The 19,732-nt window shown below is 37.0% G+C and overlaps 1 protein-coding gene across 1 annotated transcript in view; it reads right to left on the reverse strand.

The window, feature by feature from the left end:
- Nucleotides 1-1,332: 1,332 nt before the first annotated feature.
- The window catches only part of BPTF (bromodomain PHD finger transcription factor), a 120,430-nt gene continuing 102,030 nt past the window's right edge, over nucleotides 1,333-19,732 (reverse strand). The window contains 7 exon segments of the mRNA XM_016129063.2: nucleotides 1,333-3,444; nucleotides 8,368-8,554; nucleotides 10,361-10,445; nucleotides 11,366-11,558; nucleotides 15,345-15,673; nucleotides 17,625-17,850; nucleotides 18,113-18,195. Of these exon segments, the coding sequence (XP_015984549.2) occupies nucleotides 3,408-3,444; nucleotides 8,368-8,554; nucleotides 10,361-10,445; nucleotides 11,366-11,558; nucleotides 15,345-15,673; nucleotides 17,625-17,850; nucleotides 18,113-18,195 (1,140 nt within the window). The 3' untranslated portion in view covers nucleotides 1,333-3,407.

Raw genomic sequence — 19,732 nt, forward strand, 5'->3', positions numbered from 1 at the left:
AAACACATACTTTTTTTTTGGTACTACCTTTTTACTATCTTTTAAAAATATCATTTAGCCTCATTTATTTCTCTAAAAATCATTTTTAAGGTTGATCACACACACATTCATGCACACACACCGCTAAAAAACTGACCTAACACCTATAATGCACCACCTCAATTTCAGGATCAGGATCATCTAAAAAATATAGCTTATTTCTTCAGTTGAGTTTGGTCCAAATTGGATCAAGTGGGATGTGTGCTCTTTTAAAAAACGTCTTTTTGGTATCTTATTCTAAGTACCTGGAAGTACCTCTGAATATTTGAAATTATTAAAAAAAACTCAGTGGGCTCTGCCCCCACCCCCTTCCCGGTACTTATTTAGCATCACTTCGCCCATGAGATACCACCATTCTCAGTTTCAGAACTGGAAAGCTGAGACTCATGGGTAGTGGCCTCAGCCATGAAAAGGGTGAGTACCGCAGTAATCACAGCGCTGTCCAGCTCTGTAAGCGTGCAGATTTAAAAGGTCACCGGGCTGGCTCTTGAATATCAGAAATATACAAAAAAGTAAGGATTTTTCCTACCAGAAATGAACAGAAATAGGGAAATAACTTTTATTTGCAGTTTCTAGGAAGGTAGATTACAAACAGCAGCAAATATCAGTGTCTCTAAGTAACGCTCCAGGCCATTTGAAATATAAAAAATGGTTTTACTTTAGAAAATCTCTCTAAAAGTTCACAAGTTTTTTTTAACCTACTGCAGGACATTAACTGAAATACAAGTCCTGCTGAAATTGGATAGGTAAAAAAAGCCTTACAAATATTATGAAAATACTTATTATGAAATAGTTCCAGGGATTATGAATTTGGCAGATGAAACATAAGCATCAAAAATACCTTTAGCCAAGGAAATCTACTGATGCAAACAGATTTACAGGTCCAAGGACTGGGTAGAAAAATCCTAACGGTATCACAAATATGTATTCTACTGGGATTCCTGAAAGCATAATAGCTGTAGTACGTGTATTGAACAGTAGAAGCTTGTCAAATACTCATAGAAAAGCAGCTTTTGAAACTCCTTATGTATTATAAGAATGTATGTTTTTCAAAAATTACTTTTGGAAGACTAAAGCTCTGTAGTTGCTAAAACTATAACATATCATAAGTATTTATATGGTGATAGAAATCGCAAAATGCTTTATAATATTAAATACACACATCAATTTAACACCTTCGCGGTCAGAGGATTCCCATAAAATTTATCTTTTGTGTACAATTTGGCAATGCCAACAGCTAGAGAAAATATATATCAACCAACCAATCACTGTTTCATTAGAAACTGCACCAAATCCAATGTCAAAAACATTATTTTATTTTTCTAGGATGAAATGTCCTATTACGGTACAAAAAGAATAGCTGTTTAGAATTTGCCACAATCTGTTAAAAACATAGCAATCTATTGCCTACAGGTAGGAAAATTCTTGCCGCAACAAGTTTGAAATGATTAAGCCCATCTATGTCTATATATATATGAATAAATAGTACAGAAATATTGTGATGTGATGAGATGCAGAGTAATTTTATAATTCATTAAAAGGTAGGATTCTTGCATCAGCACAGTGCATACAATATGTAACATTTTTCAAAAAGTAAAAGGACAAAATAACCTATATTTGACTACTTCCATGTTAATATTTTAAACAAAAACTGTTTCCATGTTTCTGTATTGAGCAACTAGTCTCTTTAGTTTGTAAGCATAGATTTAAGTGACATTTTTATGTACAAAAAGGAATGGGCTTCATCAGGTAAAATTAACCCAGAATAACCTGTACACCTGAGCCTGTAATAAGAAAGAACTGGAAACTGTAAGCAACATCTTTCTTTTAAGAAACTATGGTCTGGGAAAGGTTTTGCATAGCAGGGTGATATTAAACAGAAGGAAACTTTTTAAAAACAATAATTATATAAATTCCAGAACTTGGCAGGACAAAGCTAATATGAATTAGTGTAAAATTTTTGCAAAGCTGCATTAACCAACCATGGCAGATCTTCTAGAAGCTATTACTACACTGCCGCGTGATACAAGTGGAAGGTTAGAACACTGGAGGAAAACATGCAAGATACACCTTCCTCTGTTGTTTCCATCTTTCTTCCTGCTGCTTACACTTTTCCTTACGTGGGAAAATAACCCGAATGACTCAACCAACAAAAAGTATTAAAAAGATGATGTCATCTAAAAAACGCCCTTCGTAAAATATTAGCTGTCTGTAACTTTAACATACAGATGAAGGCAACGTGCATTTTGTCACGTCACCTTTTTTATTAGCACAATCGACTGATGCAACAGGACTAGCACCCCTGAAGATTTTTTCTTTGACGTGATGACAGTGGACTGGGGATTATAAAGTGAAGGGCCACTACCAGCCTGGACAAAGCCAGGCACGACTGGATTCGTCTGCCTTTTATTTACGTTGCAGCCCTCCCTTTCCCCTAAAGGCTCACAGATAACCATTAGCGCACATTCAAAGACACCATCTGTGGGAGAAAAATGATCTCCATTTATTTTGTTTCATATACATCCATAGTTGAATTTTAATACAAAAAGAAAAAAATTAGAATCTGACAAATGTTTACAAACAAGATACCTTCAAATAGATTTTACTCATTTTAGCCTGGTGCAGAGTAAATGACAAATTGTACTGTTATGTTCAAGGCAACAGTCTGTAGTCCAGGACCACTTAGCCCAACCTTTATGCAAGCTTAATTTTTATCTACCATGAACAATAAACTCATTGTTGATTCCCAGTTGTGTGTGTGTGTGTGTGTGTGTGTGCACATGTGTACATAGCAGCTCCTTTCATAGAAAGAAAAGACATCTAGAGGTCGTCTTGTACTTTTACCTACAGGAATCATGATAAGATACAGAATGGATTACATGTAACCAGGGCTGGATTTTATAAGAAAAAATAATTAGCTGACAAATGAGGGCAGCAATAAAAAAGCGTCTTTTTTTTTTTGCAACAATAAATAAATACAGTCAAAAGTTTTCTGTGAGACTCTAAACCAGCTTCTTCACTGAAGAGCAGACGTGGCATTTCCATGGAGTTACACTTGACCCCATATTATCTTTTTTTCTTGCTTTCTTTTTTCTTTTTTTTTTCAATAAACAAAGTTTTCCCGCTTCTGCCACAATAGTAAAACCATTTGATCTTGACAAGATAATGGTGTCGTTGACTTTGCTTTTCCCTTGTCCGTTGGACAAAATTGGTCAAGAATATAATTGGACTGTTATGACCAATAAAAACGAAGTTTAGGTCAAGTCTTGTCAGGATAACCTGACTAAAAACATCTGGCTCCTTAATTTAAAATAGTTCAGACAACCAGATTCTTGCTGTGTTTTATGTTTAGGTTAACACGCTGAACTTTAAGAAGCTGTAGACTGCAGTTTGTTGTTATGAGACCTACAGAATACAGAAAAAAGGGAACAATTAAGCACCCTTCATTTTTGAAAACAATGATGCTTTATGTGGATGCCAAGGTCAGTCTGGGGGAAGCAGCCATGTTCTTTCCTTTTACCCTTGTGAGCAAATGTATGAGAACAAGTATGAATTTTTAAACCTATAATATTAAAATCTTCACTGTACACTAAACATGATAGTTCACTGAGAAAAGCCATATTGAAAAATATATATATTTGTCTAAAAAAATTTACATTTTTAGCCAAAGGAACAAATAGAGACATTTACAGAAGCATCACCATTGCAGTAAAAGATGTGTGTGTGTGTATACGCACGTGCTTATTTACACTGGGGAGGGAATATGAAGGGAAAAAATTATGTTAAAAGAAGAGAAATAGCAATATTAAAATCACATTTTTCTATTAAAGTCCAGAAAGTCTCCTTTCTAGTTTCACAGTTTTATTCACAACTTTTGTTAGTAAACCAAATTCTGTACAGTTACCAGGACTAAGTCAAAGTATGTTCTACTGCAATAGTGTATATAAATACAGTATTTCAGGAGTTTACAATTCTTAAATACATTAAAATGGCTGCTAGAATAAAGTGTTTATTACTATACATCTTTTAACATTAAAAAATTATATTAACTAATCTGAACTTTTGGGGGCAATTTTGAATTAGGTAATCACGTGGTACAATAAAAGAATGACCCCAACATCCAGTTCTGATTCCAGTTAAAAATTCAGACTAAAGATATCACAATCTGTAAGAAAAGAAAGAACATGGATGATATAAATGATGAATTATAACAAAGTAATGAATATAATTTGCAAATAATGCTGGAGATCATAAATTTAAAATGGGGAAAATATGGCAAAGGAAACATTGAAAAACCATAAATAAATCAAATTGCAATGACCGGCTACATGTGTTCATTTTGCTTTAATTCTGAAAATCAACAAAAATTCCCTAACATCTCTTCCATTTTATTTAAAAGCGGAATTGAGCAAACTTCTCAATTGGTTCCCATGTTCATTAATGAAAGTTACGTAAACTCAAATGTAATAAAAAGTGACATGAGACAAGCAGGTGGCAAGCTGTCCTCAGCGGCCTCTCTCCTGGGCAGATCCGGCCTCTAGGCCTCCTCCCCTCTCCCGGCTCTCATTCACCACAAGGCCACGCTCTCCCCTGGCTTTCCCCGCCTTCATCAGCGCTGCTAACGCCCCCATCAGGGTCTGCCTGCGAGCTTGGCGCCAGGGTGGGATTTTAATCTCCCAGCCTGCACCTCACAGTTTCCACCCAAGGCCAGGGGGGAAAAAAGGCAATTTAAAAAAATGTAATCAGAGGAATAACCGCCAGAAGTACAAATCAAAAGCATAGAGAAGCTTATAATAAATTGTAGTCCTCCGTCCTATCTTTACTTAATCTGAAGTCCAGGCTCCCTAGGATCAATCACTTTGAAGTTTCAGTTCTTAAGTAGTTAAATTTGTTATACTGCTGTTTGTTTTATCAACTTTACATTGTTTTAAAATCCTGTTAAAGCAAATGAGAACTGAGCTCACATTTAACACTAAATCTATGCTTTGTCTCTAGGCTGATTCTGAAAAGTTATAAATCAATGTAGTATTCAATTATTAAGATTATGAGATATTTTTCTCTGTAGCACCTCCTCTGCTAAGAAGGCACTGCTATACAACTTTCTGTTTTTCACAGAGTTTGTAAGTAATTTTCATTTTCTCTCCTTACATTCTTAAACAAATTATCTCCCCTCCTCCCCCCATGGGAGTGTACTCCATTCTCCTTCTCCAATTTGGACTGCTTGCTGCATAGACCGGTGTACAAATGTCACCCTGAGTCAGAGTAATCCCCACTGCTTTCTTGAACTTCATTTCCTGGATCTGAGGTCTTGTTTTGATTTGCTCATTTTGCTAATACACATCTTAAAATAACTTGCTAAGGAAGGATGCGTGGAAAGGAGGTCCTGTGAATTCTTATGTAACTAAAACAATGTATTTATTCTGCTTCTACACTTGACTGCTTGGCTGGACACAGACTTGTAGGTTGAAAAGAATTTTTCCTCAAACTTTTGAATTTACTTCTTCATAATCCCCTAGCATTCCATGTTGCTAAAGAAAAGTCTGATACCTGACCAGTCTAATTCTCATTGCTTTGTAGGTTGTCTGTTTCATCCTGTTTAGAAGCTCTTTTATCCTTGGCATCTGGAAATTGTACCGCGATATATATGTGGGGTGGAGTTTTCTCCATTTGCCCAGCTGGTTTATTTTGTTTATCAGTTTCCCTCATCATCCCACACAGCCCTGGCCCGCTGCTCTGTTTGCCCACCTCACAAAAGGTAAGGCCCACAGAGAGGAGCTTATTCATTCACTGCTGCATTCGGTATCTGACTCGCAGCAGGGCTCTCAACCATATGTGGAGTGAACGACTCTGTTTTACTTGGATCTGAAGTCTTGTGCCTCTCATCAGCTCAGGAAATTTTTCTTTTATTAGTCTTCTGAAAACGTCCTCTTCTGTCTTTTCTGTTCCTTTCTGGAATTTCCATTAAGAGAACACTGGATACTCTATAACATTTTTTCTTCTACGTTTTTCATCTCGTCTTTGTTCTTTATACTAAGAAAGTTCCTGATTTTAACTTTCACTGCTTGCAATAACTTTAGATTTGTTCCAATCACTCCTTTTCCTCAGATTGTTTTTTATTCCTAATATCCAGTTCACCATGTCGTAGATGCAGCATCTTTTAACATTTCTTTTGGGCCACAATTTAGAGGCCTGTTCCTGTAAAGTTCGCTCTGGACACCTGGACCTTTCTCTTACAGCGCAGGCTTCCTTCTTTCTGCTGTCCCTAGTTGTCTGTTCACACGTGAGAACAGACGGGGCCTGGAGAGCCAGGTGTACAGGGCCTGCTGCTGGGACGGCTCTGCGTTAGGTCATGGTTTCTCAGTCTCACTATTGACATTTTAGGGCTGGATGGCTCTGTTATGGGGGGCTGTCCTGTGTGGTGTAGGATGTTCGGCAGCATCTCTAGTCTCTTCCTACCTATCAGACGCCAGTGCCACTTCTCAGCTCAAGTGTGACCAAAAAAAAAAAGAAAAAAAAAAAAAAAGTCTCCTGACATTATATCCTTTGGGGGCAGGAGTGGACAAATTATCTATGTTGAGAGCCATAACTTTAAAATAAGGGGGCTGGGGACCTGGCCTTTCAGAGGTCAGGGGACTTCACTCTGGGTCCAGTTCTCTGCAGACGGTATATTCCATTTCTTTAGAGAACACTGTATTCTTCCAGTTCTTCCAGTTCCCTGACCCACACAGGGGTTAGGGAAGGTGACTAGCTCATACACAGAAGGTCCCCAACTTGCCATGATTCATTCAACTTACGAAATTTCAACTTTCCGATGGTGCCCAAGCAATAGGCATTCAGTAGAAATGAGCAAGGCTAGGCTATGCTGTTCAGTAGGTCAGGTGTACTAAATGCATTTTCGACATATGCTATTTTCGACTTACAATGGGCTTACTAGAATGCAACCCCGTTGTTAAGTTGTGGAGCATCTATACAGATCTTCAGTTTGTCTCTCCCTTTTCCCTTCTCTCTTGCTTTCGACTTTATTTCAGCATCTGCGTGTTGGAGGCTCTCTGGGGTTCTACTGAACAGCAAGCTGTCACCTGTTTGAAAAGCCCTCTAGAAGGAGTCTGGGCTGTGGCTTGCCTGGCCTCAATCGGTCCTCTTCCATCTGCTTTCTGTAGTCCAGAATCTGCTGAAATCTCATTAACTAACTTCTACCATATTCTGTTCACTATTGTGACTTTATCTCTTTGTATTCCTTTATTATTTTTTTTCTGGAAATTCTGTCATATTGAGTAAGCCCTCTTCCATTTTAAGTTTTCTAGCTAAGGGGTTAATAGAGGATGATAAAAATGGGAAAGTTTTAGAGTTCTGTGAAGCTCCCTGGCTCTTGGTCTACAGCCTGACGGCCTACATACCTGCCTTCCCTCTTTCCTTGCCTGTGGTTTTTGATTCCTTTGCTGAGAAAGTAACTGGATACTTCAGCTGGGTTTGTCTTTCATTTTTAGTTTACATGAACTAACTCTAAAATGCAGTTCTTGATATACCTTGCTACAGGAGAAGGGAGACAAAACACCCTACAGATTTTCCTCCAAGGAAAATTACTACGTAGAGCACTGGTTCTTACACTTTGGTGTGCAGAGTCCCATGGGAATTCATCAGGTAACATAGATGCCCAGGCCCCAAACCAGCCAACATCCACACAATCTGAATATCTAGGGACAATCAAACTTGTGGGTTGGTGGATGGTGAACAACAAATCTCAAGGGCTACAGAGTGGTGGCAGCTACCACAGGAATGCAAGAGGGGTTCTGTTGGAAGGGAAGTCATGGGCTTCAGAAGGAAGCTGAGGTTCAGAAACAGAAGTCACGAAAGTCAGTATGTGCGTATCACGTAAAATTGCTCGATGCTTTTATGTTACTAGAGGTTCAAAGAAAAGGTCTGTGGACATGAAGTCTAGTTTTGCCCAGAAAAATAAATATTTTATGATTTCAAAGACAGAGCAAACATAAAATAAGGAGACAGTCCTTAAATGCCCCTCCCTGTATGTGCCCTGTGGCATTTATGATAGCATCTTGCATTCTGTAAGCATTTGATAAATGCTTTCTGAATTTTAAAACATGACTTGAATTTGAAGCAGGTCACAAACTTGGCAATTTCTCATTACTGAGTCTGTCCTCTTGTCCTTGACATTATAACACAGAGTCTTGATCCCCGCCCCCCCCCCCCCCCCCAGATTCTTGATATTAAGGCTCAAATTTACCATAAACTGCACTGGCTGGTTCCTTAGAACAGTGTAAAGAGCTTGAGGAGCTGAATTAATTCAGAACACTGAACACGCCCACTCACCTGCTAGCCTTGAATCCTTTCAATTTCTGTACAAAGAATGATTCAAGAACTTCTGCACACTGGTAAAAGGGGGAGTCACTTGGATTGTAGTAACGACAGTTATCAAAAATTTTGGTCATATCTGCCACAAATTCCGTCAGCTTTTCATAATATCGTCTTTGTATTCTTTCTTCCATGGTGGCAAGGTCTTAAAAATACAAAATGAAAACATTTTCAAAGCTTTAAGGCTGCTCCAATGTGAGTACTGCCTACGGTCCTGAATAATAAGAATATGAACTTCCTATATGAGCAGTCCTGGAACCAAGCTGGTTACCCACTGAAGACTATTTAGCAATTCATGAAGAAAATAGGAGCACTTTTCCAATTTTGTTTTTGATTGGAGATCTACTATGTAAGACTACTGTTAAGAAGGTTTTAATTTATTTAACTATCAGTTAACTACAAGAACAGCTCTTTATTCAATTGGTTTGAAATAAAGGCAACCACACCAAAGTGATCAATACATTCCCAAGTCTAACACATTTTCACATGCAAACAATTAAGTATATGACGTGCACAAAGCGAAGGGTCATAACCAGAATTAAGAACAAAATCTATGGGCCTGTAACTCTGGTATTAGACTTTATAACATCATTTTGCTTTCTTTATTCATTTTTATTGTTATTTTGTATTACAAGCAATAGTGACTCACTGGCTGATGGTGGTAATAATATGAAATATATACTTGAATCAACTTAAAGGAAAATATTAGCTTATATGAATAAAAACATTAGTATGTAATAGTACAGGTAGTGTGCAGAACTGACAAAAATCATTAGGTTACTGCTTTGGCTTATACTGAGCTAAAAGCTACATGAAATAACATTAGGTCCCAGGAGAAAGTTGTATTTGAAGGGAAATTCCCCATATAATTTTACCTAAAATTTTGGGAGAGTAAAAGGTCAGTGATCTCAAATCAATCTAAGATTTAAAGATAGATAACAAAATTCTAAACTAGTTTCAATGATGATTATAGAATTTGAAAAAAGTAAAAAAAAGAAAAGTCTAAGAATATCTTAGAAACAGCTGAAAAATAAAAGGAGAGAAAACTTAGATATTAAAACATATTATACAGTTGTGATAATGAAAAGTGTGGCACTATGCAGGATGACACGAACATTAATGGAACCAAATGCGAAGTAGGAACAGACCTGACTACCACAATGTTTACAGCCATCATCACATATACTGAAAATTATTTTTCTTGTGATGAGAACTTTTAAGATCTACTCTCTTAGTAACTTTCAAATATACAATAAAACCCTTCCCATTTATAAAATGCTTAGCTGGCTTCTGGAATACTTCTTTCATCAGACAGAGCTAATCAGAAACCTTTGGCAGTTTGGTAGCTTTTATCTATGTTTTAATTTCTATAATTTTTTTTGTGGATTTCATTTTTTTAATGAAATCATCATTGCTTTCCATCTTAATGCAATTACTTGTAGCTATAACTTATTACCCTTTTGTTTTCCAGGAAATGAGGCTATATTTTGTTGGATCTCTACTGTGGGCCATCAAATTTGATCTCTTCCAGGAAAAGATGAGGAAGAGGTGACAGAGAAAGATGAGAGGCTCAGACAGACCTGACCCATTTATTGATTGCATTCACTCATTTATATAGCTGCATATTATGCCGCTTACACATCATTTGATTTAGCTACTCTACTGATGGCTATTTATTTCATTTCCAGTATTTTTGCAATCATAAACACTGCTGTGATGAATAACCTACTTGTGCCCATGTAAATAAATCCTAAGAAATGAAATTGCTGGATTTGAGAGTATACACATTTATATATTAACACATCATCTTAATTTATCCTACAAGTTACCACACCAATTAACACTCCCACCAAATTTGCTCAACGTATCCTCATATATTAATTTTATGGATGATAAATGAAATATCTGCTGAGACTTCTGAAAGAATTGCATATTCCACCCAAGTACTTACCCATAGGCTCCTTAATGACACCGTAATAATCTGGTGCATCATTAGGATCCACTGGTTCAAGGAAAGGCCAGGCCATCTTATGGGCCTAAAATGAAAAATTTAAAAACGGTGTCACTATTGTCAGATGAAAATACTAATACCATTTCGATTTTCCATTTGAGTCATGGCACCCATCAACTCTTAAACTCCAAAATCAGTTTTAAACTGGAGAGATAAAATTATTTATACTGAGATGCTTTTTGCTCTAGTTACAAATTATCTCAGATGAGCACATGCTATATAATAGTTTTCAAAGGGTGGTCTGAGAGGGTAGAACACCAGCTTAGGAGTCAATAAAGTTGTCCCTTATGTGACGACCTGCCAACTGAGTGATGACGGCTTTGCAATCACACCTATAACACTGGGTGGGATGGGTTCAGACTGTGCCACGGTCACTTACTGCTGGCTACTGAGGGGGCAGAGGTGTGATGTTAAGTAACGATCAACTGCATGTGGAGCCTGTGTTCTTCTGCCAGTTCCTCCAGTTCTTTGAGTATGATTCCCACAGGAGAAAGTACCAATCTGGCACTCTCGTGTCTGGAATACACCTCTTAACATCTGCTAATCTCGTAAGCCGCCCTATCTCCTTTTAATTTTTAATAAGGCGGGAAGGCTCTGGCTCAAAGCCTTACATAAGCATTTGTATCTAACCAGAATTTAATCAAACGGTTTTTCAATTTATGGTGGTGAGATGAAGTTATTCCTTAAAATAAAATGTAGGTTTAAAAAGTGAGTTACTTTAAATACAAGTGTTAGCTAAACAATAGCTGAGTCACTGTGTGGATACAGTAAACCTTGTGACATTGGCACACGAAGGACTGAGTCTGTGGAGCACTTCGCTAGACTGCCTGGGCATCCGCAGGTAAGCAGGTACTCTAAGATCAGAAAGTTCAAGCCCTAGAAGGGTTCCCAAAGCCACACTGGTTGATTTCATCCTCAAACACTGCGTGCAGAGGGGTTTCTCACCTGCAAGGAACGCAGCACCCTCTTCAAACCCTCGTAGTCTTTCTCTGTTAGTGGCGTGAGCACTGTCATGGCATCCTCTGTCGACTGGCACTGTGGACAGACATACTCGTCAATGAGCTCTGCCTCACTCTGCAAGATGCCAACGCAGCGCCCATGGTACCAATTCTGACAGCGATCACAGCCAATATAGAATCTGCAAGGTCCGAAACGTGAATGTGAGTTCAAAACAGATGGGGTCACATTACTTATAACTTACTTTAAAAAGTGATAAAACATGCACCCAAAAATACTCTAACCCTGGGATATAAAATATTTAGTATTATAATTGTTTTAATACTTTTGAAGATTGAGGTCCCTATGTGTTAATTTAGTATTTCTGATGTTAAGAACAAGCATTACAAGTTTATTTTGAACACTGTAAAATATTAGAAAACCAATACAAAAAAATGTAAAACATTTTTATTGACTTTAAAGCTCAAAACAAAAAAAGCCAAAAATCTTTCAACAAGTACCATATCATATGGGAAGCTGATATTTGCCACCCAACTGGGAGTTCAAAATCCTATAAGCTAATGACAGTCTCAGAGCTTGTATCCAAATTAGCGTTTTTCTAACCTACAAGAAAGCGCCATTTCAAACACTAATGAAGTCCAAACGAGTCAAGCTATTTTAATCTCATTAATTCTATGTTACATATTAAAGAATCAAGTCTACCATTAAACCGTATTTTTTCCAATGAATCTCAAACATTCACTATGAAGCAACATAAATTTTGAAAGAGAGATAAAGAGGGAAGAAGAGAAAAAAATACTGGAAAGGACTTTGTAATGTAGGTGTATAATATATGCAGAAAAAAATCTTGCTTTTATTTTATAATAAATAACCAGTCAGAGCAATTTGTCTTCCTAAATTATTAAATATGATGCTCTTATCAGAACTCACTGTGACTCATCATAAGGTGTTCTGCAGATACAGTACAATTCCTCACTGCTGCCCTCTTGTGCCCGTTTACAATCATTACAGATGTACACATCCATTTTCTTAGCCTCCTTTTCTGTGATGCCAACACATTCTCCATGATACCAGTTAGTACAAAGATCACAGCCAATATAGAACCTAAAAGCATTCACAATGAAAATGACAATGTAATTGTCATTTTGAGCTGCATGGTACTTAAATCTGTCTTCACTGCCCTGATTCACTTTCTTACAGGATAACTTTCGGCAATGAGTCAGCTAAACATCCTGAATCCGACCATTCTACTCCTGGCAAACTACAGTATCTGACACTGTATCAAGTGTGGAAACATAAAGTCACTAACATCAATTTCAACAAATACACTGTTTAGTGAAATATGGGTCTTTAAAAACATACTGGAATTTGAAAAAAATAAAGAACACACTGATGGTAATGTTTGCTTCTTAATGAATGTGTGTAAAACTGTAACAGGCACAAAAACCAAAGCCAAAGAATCAAAGACTTACATCTGTCAAACCTATGCCACAGAAGCCATTTCAAAATCAGGGCTATTTCTTAGATAGGTTTGAAAATGTATCTCACAATTTAAATTTGAAAACAAAGCAAAGCGCAAACACCAAGTAGAAGTTACACTACAAGAAACATGCAGGTCAGCCAGGTGTAGAAGATAAATGGTCAAAACATGATATGAAGAAGAAAACTAAGAAAGGTACATGTAGTAATTCAATTCTATCAAGTTTTCTAAATAAACACTGGAATTTAACTGTAACCGAAGATGACATGGGCCAGTTTTTCTGTTAATATGTGTGTGTGGAGAGTAGCCAAGTTAATTAACTGGTAAGGAACTGCTTCAATTCAAAATCAGGACACATGGTGTGGAGTGATTTAAGGATCGTTATCCAAAACAGTGAGAGGTTCTACAGTATTTGGCAAAGGGGGGGGGGCTGTAAGAGTGTGTAACTGTGGGTTAAACAAATGCAGTTAACACGTGAGGCTCCTGGAACATAAGATCCCAATGACAAAACGCATGTATCTCTATGACAAACACATAGTACATAGTTTATCTAAAAGCGCTGACAGGCAGTGTGTGGTAACGCCATGTCAAAGTCACAGTAAGAGTTAGTATGAATCAATGAGAACCAGAATGGCCTTGCTGATACCATTGGTTCTAGCAGGGTGCTTGTTTCTTGGTTGATTCCCCTAGAGAAATGAAATCGTTCTCAAGCTTTTAAACTAACCTGCTTTATGAACGTTAAGGAATAATGCACGGTTGTGTGGTTGGGTTATCTATTACTGGTAACTTCTGGCTTTTGAATTATAATTCTCGTGTGATTTTCGCTGCTACAGGTGGGGGCCCTGACGGTATTTGTGTGTGTTGCCTTCACCAGATGGTGGGCTGTATGTCCTGGATGTGAGCTCAGCACTTGAATTCCAAGTTTTAGGTACTCTCATTAGATTTCCAAAACAGCCTCGTTTGGTATGAGATTACAAAATACTAAAAAAACACTAACTCATCCAAACTAGAACAAGGAGTGAATGAACCTGGTATACTGAAATGTTAATAATGACAAACTGAAAAATATGAAATATCCACAAACTAATGAGGCAATCTCAAGAGAATGAGCACATGTACATGTGTGTCTCATTTCATGCAACTTAGGAATTACATAAAATAAATTTCTGTAACCTGAATATTTTACTTAGGCCAAAGAAGACTGTTATTTAAAGAAATTCCATAAGCAGATCTTTTTGTAAAGAAAGTAAATCATATCCTATTTTGTTCTATAAATCATTTAGTATATTTTGCTTAAAGGGAGGCACACTTGTATTAGACTAAGGGAAAAAATCAGTTAAAAAGGCTCCACTTTTTGCATTATGTTACATTTCCAATAAACTAAGACAATGAAAAGTAAAGATGCCTAAACTGGTCTGTTTTATTCAACACACAGCAAAATCTACCAACAAAAGTTCTGATCTAGCATTGCAGACTGTAATTTAAATAGCACCACTAATGCAGTTTCAAGGTTGCAGCTGAAACAACATTAAAGACATCATAATTTTATTTTAGAAACTGATTAGGCATCGACTTAGACATTAAGCATTCCTAGTTCTAAATGATAATATTTTTTAGCACAATCAAAAAAACTTCAGTACTGTAAAAAATATTGTCATCTTTGGCTTTAAAAAGCTGGCTCGCATCCAAATGTTCAAAATGGAAGCTAAATACTTAGTTGAATGATGACAGTAATAATAAATAAATGACATTTATAGATTAGTAGCACTAAAATATTCATATATCACCAAATACAAGCCATAACTGTCAAAAACAGCTTCTAGCTGCCATATATATATATATATATATATATATATATATATATATATATATAAAATTTTGAGTGTCTTACTTGAAGAATGGGTGAAAGAAACACTTTTGTATTTTTTCTGACTTTTGTCCCAATAAAAAAGCGGGAACTTTGACAAAAATAATAGTTACAGGATTCCAATGCAGGGGGGAAAAAAAGAATCGCTTAAAATTAAACAATTAAAACGCCGAAGCCACTCAGACTCGAAAGCTCTCACACCATTCATATGCGGTCTCTAGAATTTGATGTAACCAGAGTTGCAAACAGATCCCAGAGAGGATGCTCTCAACTCTGGGCAGCGATAACGACAGACCTCCTTCTCCAGACAGCATTACTGACTGATCTGGAGTTAATCTGGAGAGAAGAGAAAGCAAAGGAGCAACAGAAAGCTTGTTTTTGACAGGAAAGAATATGATGAGGGACAAACACGAATCATGAACATGTGAAATAATATTTCTACTTTCTAGCATCAAGGTTAAGAATATCAGATGCAAGATCATAGGTGGAGCACCATTGTCCTTACTTAAAACTATTTTAACTATTTTACGTTGCTACTAATATACTCATTTTCTTCAAAACTGTAAATTTAACAGCTAAATTTTAAGAAAATAAACTAGAGCTCAAAAGGATCTACTCACTTAGATTCATCGTAAGGCGTTTTACAGATACAGTAAAGCTTTGTGTCCTTCTTAGTTTCCTTTGAGGTAGTAGAGATCATTTTCTTCTTCTTGGACTTGGAGCTTGAGTCTCTTTCCTCTTCCCGCTTCCTCTTCTGGGAAGCCACAGGCAGCGCAGCCGTGGCTGTGGCCGTGGACAGGGGGCCCGAGTGCTGCGGGGGAGGCGGAGGCGGAGGCGAAGGTGGAGGGGCTGGAGGCGCAGGTGGCGCTGCAGGGGAAGTGACAGCTACTGCTGTGGCCTGCACCATTTCTTTTTCTTTCTTAATTTTCAGGTCTCTCTTGAGCTCTTCCTATTGCCAATTAAAGACAATACAAGACTATCACTTGACTTATGTAAACGCATGATCTGGCCAGAGGATGTTACATCACCTCCCTTTGTCCAAGTAGCTCCACAGTCCAGCCTAATGTGCGGGAGTTTTAGTAATTCCAAACGAGTGTTCTTATATACCTTAAACCCAATTAAAACAACCAGAAATAGAAAATGAAGAAAGCTGCTAGTTATCTTCAAAGGAGATATGACTTGTGAGCTTATCTTCTAGTCGACAGCCTATTCACCTGCCCTTCTCTATTTAAAAGAAAGTCAGAACTTTTCCCCACGGAACAGAGTAAATCTTGAGTTTCATTTTGTTATTCACGTGGATTTATAGCATATTTAAATAGACTAGGAAAATCAAGAGCACCGAGACGATGTAGTGGGTACACACTTGATCCCCCTCCCTTCCAAGAACATACCAATGAATAGTAAAACATAAAAAAGAGAAAACTGAAAAGACACAGCCATGCTTGAACACAATATAAATGTCTCTATGGACTGGAAATACAAACTGTGAACAGAGCTAAAACCGTGGGCCTGTTGGGCTCCAGATCAGAAGCAGGAAGTGGTAGCCCAACAACGGTAATGGTTTCTGCAGAAAGAAGGGGGACTCCAGGCACTTCGTGTGAAATGGGCAGCAAAAGCTGGCTCCCTGCTCACTGTTAAGGGTCGGCTGGGCTGCGATGGCTCCGAGGGGAAACAAAGCAAAGCCCCTCTCACTTAAAATGCCAAATGCAAAACCAAATGACAACCTGTAATGTGAAAAAAGACTACCAACGAAATCAATAACCATATCTGAATTCGCTCCCTATGAAATTAACTTTAAAGAACAATTTGATGAAAACTTTATAACAAGTATGCTTGAGATATTCAAAGAGCTAAATAAAGGCGTTATAAGTTCTATTAAAAAAGGAATAAATTATTTTATCAAAAAGACAAATAGAGAGGGACAGAGGTTGTATGAAAAGGTACAACACAGGACATTTTTAGGGCAGTGAAACTATTCTGTATGCTACTCTAATGGCATGATCCTGAATTCTGTATGTAACATGGACATATGATATACATTTGTCAAAGGTGTAAAACCGTATAGCAAAAGCAGTCTTGATATTTATCTAGTGATTTATCTTACTGAATTCTCTCATAAACTTTAACCACTTTTCTTTTGGGGTTTTGATATAATTATATCATACACAATAACAATTTTATCTTCTTTTTTCTTTTCTTGGGTTAACATACTAGCTAGAATTAACAGAGATGCTAAATAACAATGCTGATTTTGGCATTATCATCTGGTTTCTGACTTTTGTAGGAAGACCTCTAATGTCTTAAGAGTTATATGTAATGCTGATTTTGGGGCTGAGCAGCATTTTAGTATTTCTCACCTTAAAATATACCATGTACATTTATGGATGTTTTAGATTGCCTACTTCTCTTTTTAAAAGCTATTTAAATATGTATGAACGGATGTTTTCTTTCATTTTTCAATACATTCCCCAAGTAAGCAAGGGATTAGCAATGTCTACAAAGCGAGGAAGAAGTTTGGTTTTATTTAATGGGCACGCTTGATTTTTCATTCTCTCAACATTATTTCGGTTTTTCTACCTTTCTTATGAAATTTGGCTCCTAATTACTTTTGACAGAACTATGGTCATAGAGGATTAAAACTATTCCCAAGAAGCTTCTCAAATGTTTTAGTCAAAAGACTAACCTCTTAAAATGGCTACTTTAGAGATTACGACATACATTTAGATATAAAATCTGTATTTTGTTTTAAAAGACGTGTCCTACGGCTTTTTACTAAATGTATAGAAATATAAATTCTAGAAAACAGGCTGCAATTTTAAGCTTAATCAAAATTTCAAGGGGAAAAACACAAAATTAGATGCTAAGTCCTGGCCACAGGAAGACAGGCGGCCCCTTCTCACCTGCACCTCGATCTGCAGGTCTTTGTCCAGGAGCGCTCTCTTTTTCAGTATTTCTGCCTTGAGCTGCTCTTTGTGTTTGAAGAGCAGTGCAGAGAGCTTGGTAGCATTCTGTTTGCTACGTTTCTGTTCCACACTCTCCTCGCGCTTCCGTTTTTTCGCTGCTTGTTTCTCTTCTTTATCGATCTTATCCAAAATATACTTCATCACCTGGTTACAGACAATCATTCTAGAGAGAAATACACAACCTATGTAATGCTGGGCATTTCATTCTGAAAGGCTTAAGACATGAGTTTTCGATGGCTGGAAAGCTTCAAAGACCGATTCAAACCAGCTATGAGAAACTATTAGTGCCAGGGGTTCTCATTTAATGAACTTCAATTAGGATAAAAAAAATGTAAGTTCAGAACCTATGTCTGAGCATGCTAAGAGAGAAGAGACTGATTTATAATGAGACCCCGTGTTACTGGGTTATAAGCATTTCTCCCTACCTTTGATTCTCTTCTCTTTCAGCTGGAGTCATGGTCTTTTTCTGTTTTAAATGTTCTATTACAGCATTATGCTTCATCACCACCTTCAGGACAGAACGAAATCCAAAAGTGCATATTTTATAATGACCACAAGTTGGTACACAGATAACAGTAGAAATCTGAGTGCAAGAATATGTTCCCCCAAAGAAACCAAGAATTTTCTATCATAATACAAATAAAATTAGAGCTACTATATGGTCCAGGTGCTAACCACGTCCTTGGAGCTATGCTAAGGCAAGCACCTGACATCATTTATTCCTCGTAACAGCACGAAAAGGTAGGACTCATTTATAAAGAAGATGCTGAGGCACGATAAGTAATAATCTAGCTGTAAGTTTAGCCCAGTTATCATACTCCAAAGGCCATGTCATTAACATTACACAATCTCCTCCCAAGCATTGATTTTAAAGATAACCCCACCCCCATCTCACAGATGGGATAAAGAGATTAGGGTAAGGTAACATATTGTAATATGTAATTCTCAATTTATAGACTATACAGTACTATGAGATGGGGAAAAAGCATTTAAATATATATATGATGTCAATTTTATAAGAATATAATCATATATCTTTGAAATCCTTTAGCTGTTTAAAAAGTGCTTCTAACAACAATAGTTTTATAATCACTAAACTTGCTGAGACTAGATATTAATTATTCCAACCACTGAAAAGAAATGACAATTACGTGATATGACAGAGGTGCTAGCTGAGGTGCTAGTTATTGTTACAACGGCAATCACATTATAATATATAAATATATCAAATCGACAGGCTGTACACCTTAAATTTACACAATGTTATATGTCAAATATAAAGTGCTTCTACACACATGGACTCATTTAATCATTAAAACAATCTTGGGTGGCTGGAAAGAGGGAGTTTTAGTGAGGATATAGCTCAGAGGAGATACGCGAGTTTGATGAACTGAATGGGAGACCCGGGAACTGAATGACACAGTAACACTTGAAATTCACAATCAAACTCCTGACTAAAGCCGATGAGTGCATGCTATAGATGCAAATAAATTCTTCTCCAGTAATGCCACAGTATGTCACACACGTGACTTCATTTTAAGTAGAATAAATCTCACTCACCTAAACTGCCTTACTTCACTAAGATTCCACTGCATGATGCCACTTTTTATTTAAGGTACGTATGGAATAACATTTAACACTAATTTACAAACGTATAAATAGAAATGCAAATAAGTTTAATCTGTCTATAATTTGCTTAGTCTACATGCAAACTAAGGGATGACAACTGTAAATAACTTCAAACAAATCGCTATGATGCCCAAAGTGGCTTTAAAACTTCGTTAAACCTTCCCGGTTTGTATTAATGATACTTAAAACTCCTATCTCCCATTCTTCCCATCTTTGTTCTTCCAAAATACAGGTGTTTTTCTAATGAGCACTGACTATTTAAGCCAACAGAATCCCAAACCACAGTAGCCACTCAGTAGTTTTTGGTTAATCCAGCACTGCTTCTAAATTGCAACACAATTTGACTCGTCTCATTTAGGAAACCTAACACAACCAAACACTATGTCTAAAGCACAGCACAATCATTCAAGCTACTG

The sequence above is a fragment of the Rousettus aegyptiacus genome, unplaced genomic scaffold, assembly GCF_014176215.1.
Source record: "Rousettus aegyptiacus isolate mRouAeg1 unplaced genomic scaffold, mRouAeg1.p scaffold_m13_p_6, whole genome shotgun sequence".
NCBI lineage: Eukaryota > Metazoa > Chordata > Mammalia > Chiroptera > Pteropodidae > Rousettus > Rousettus aegyptiacus.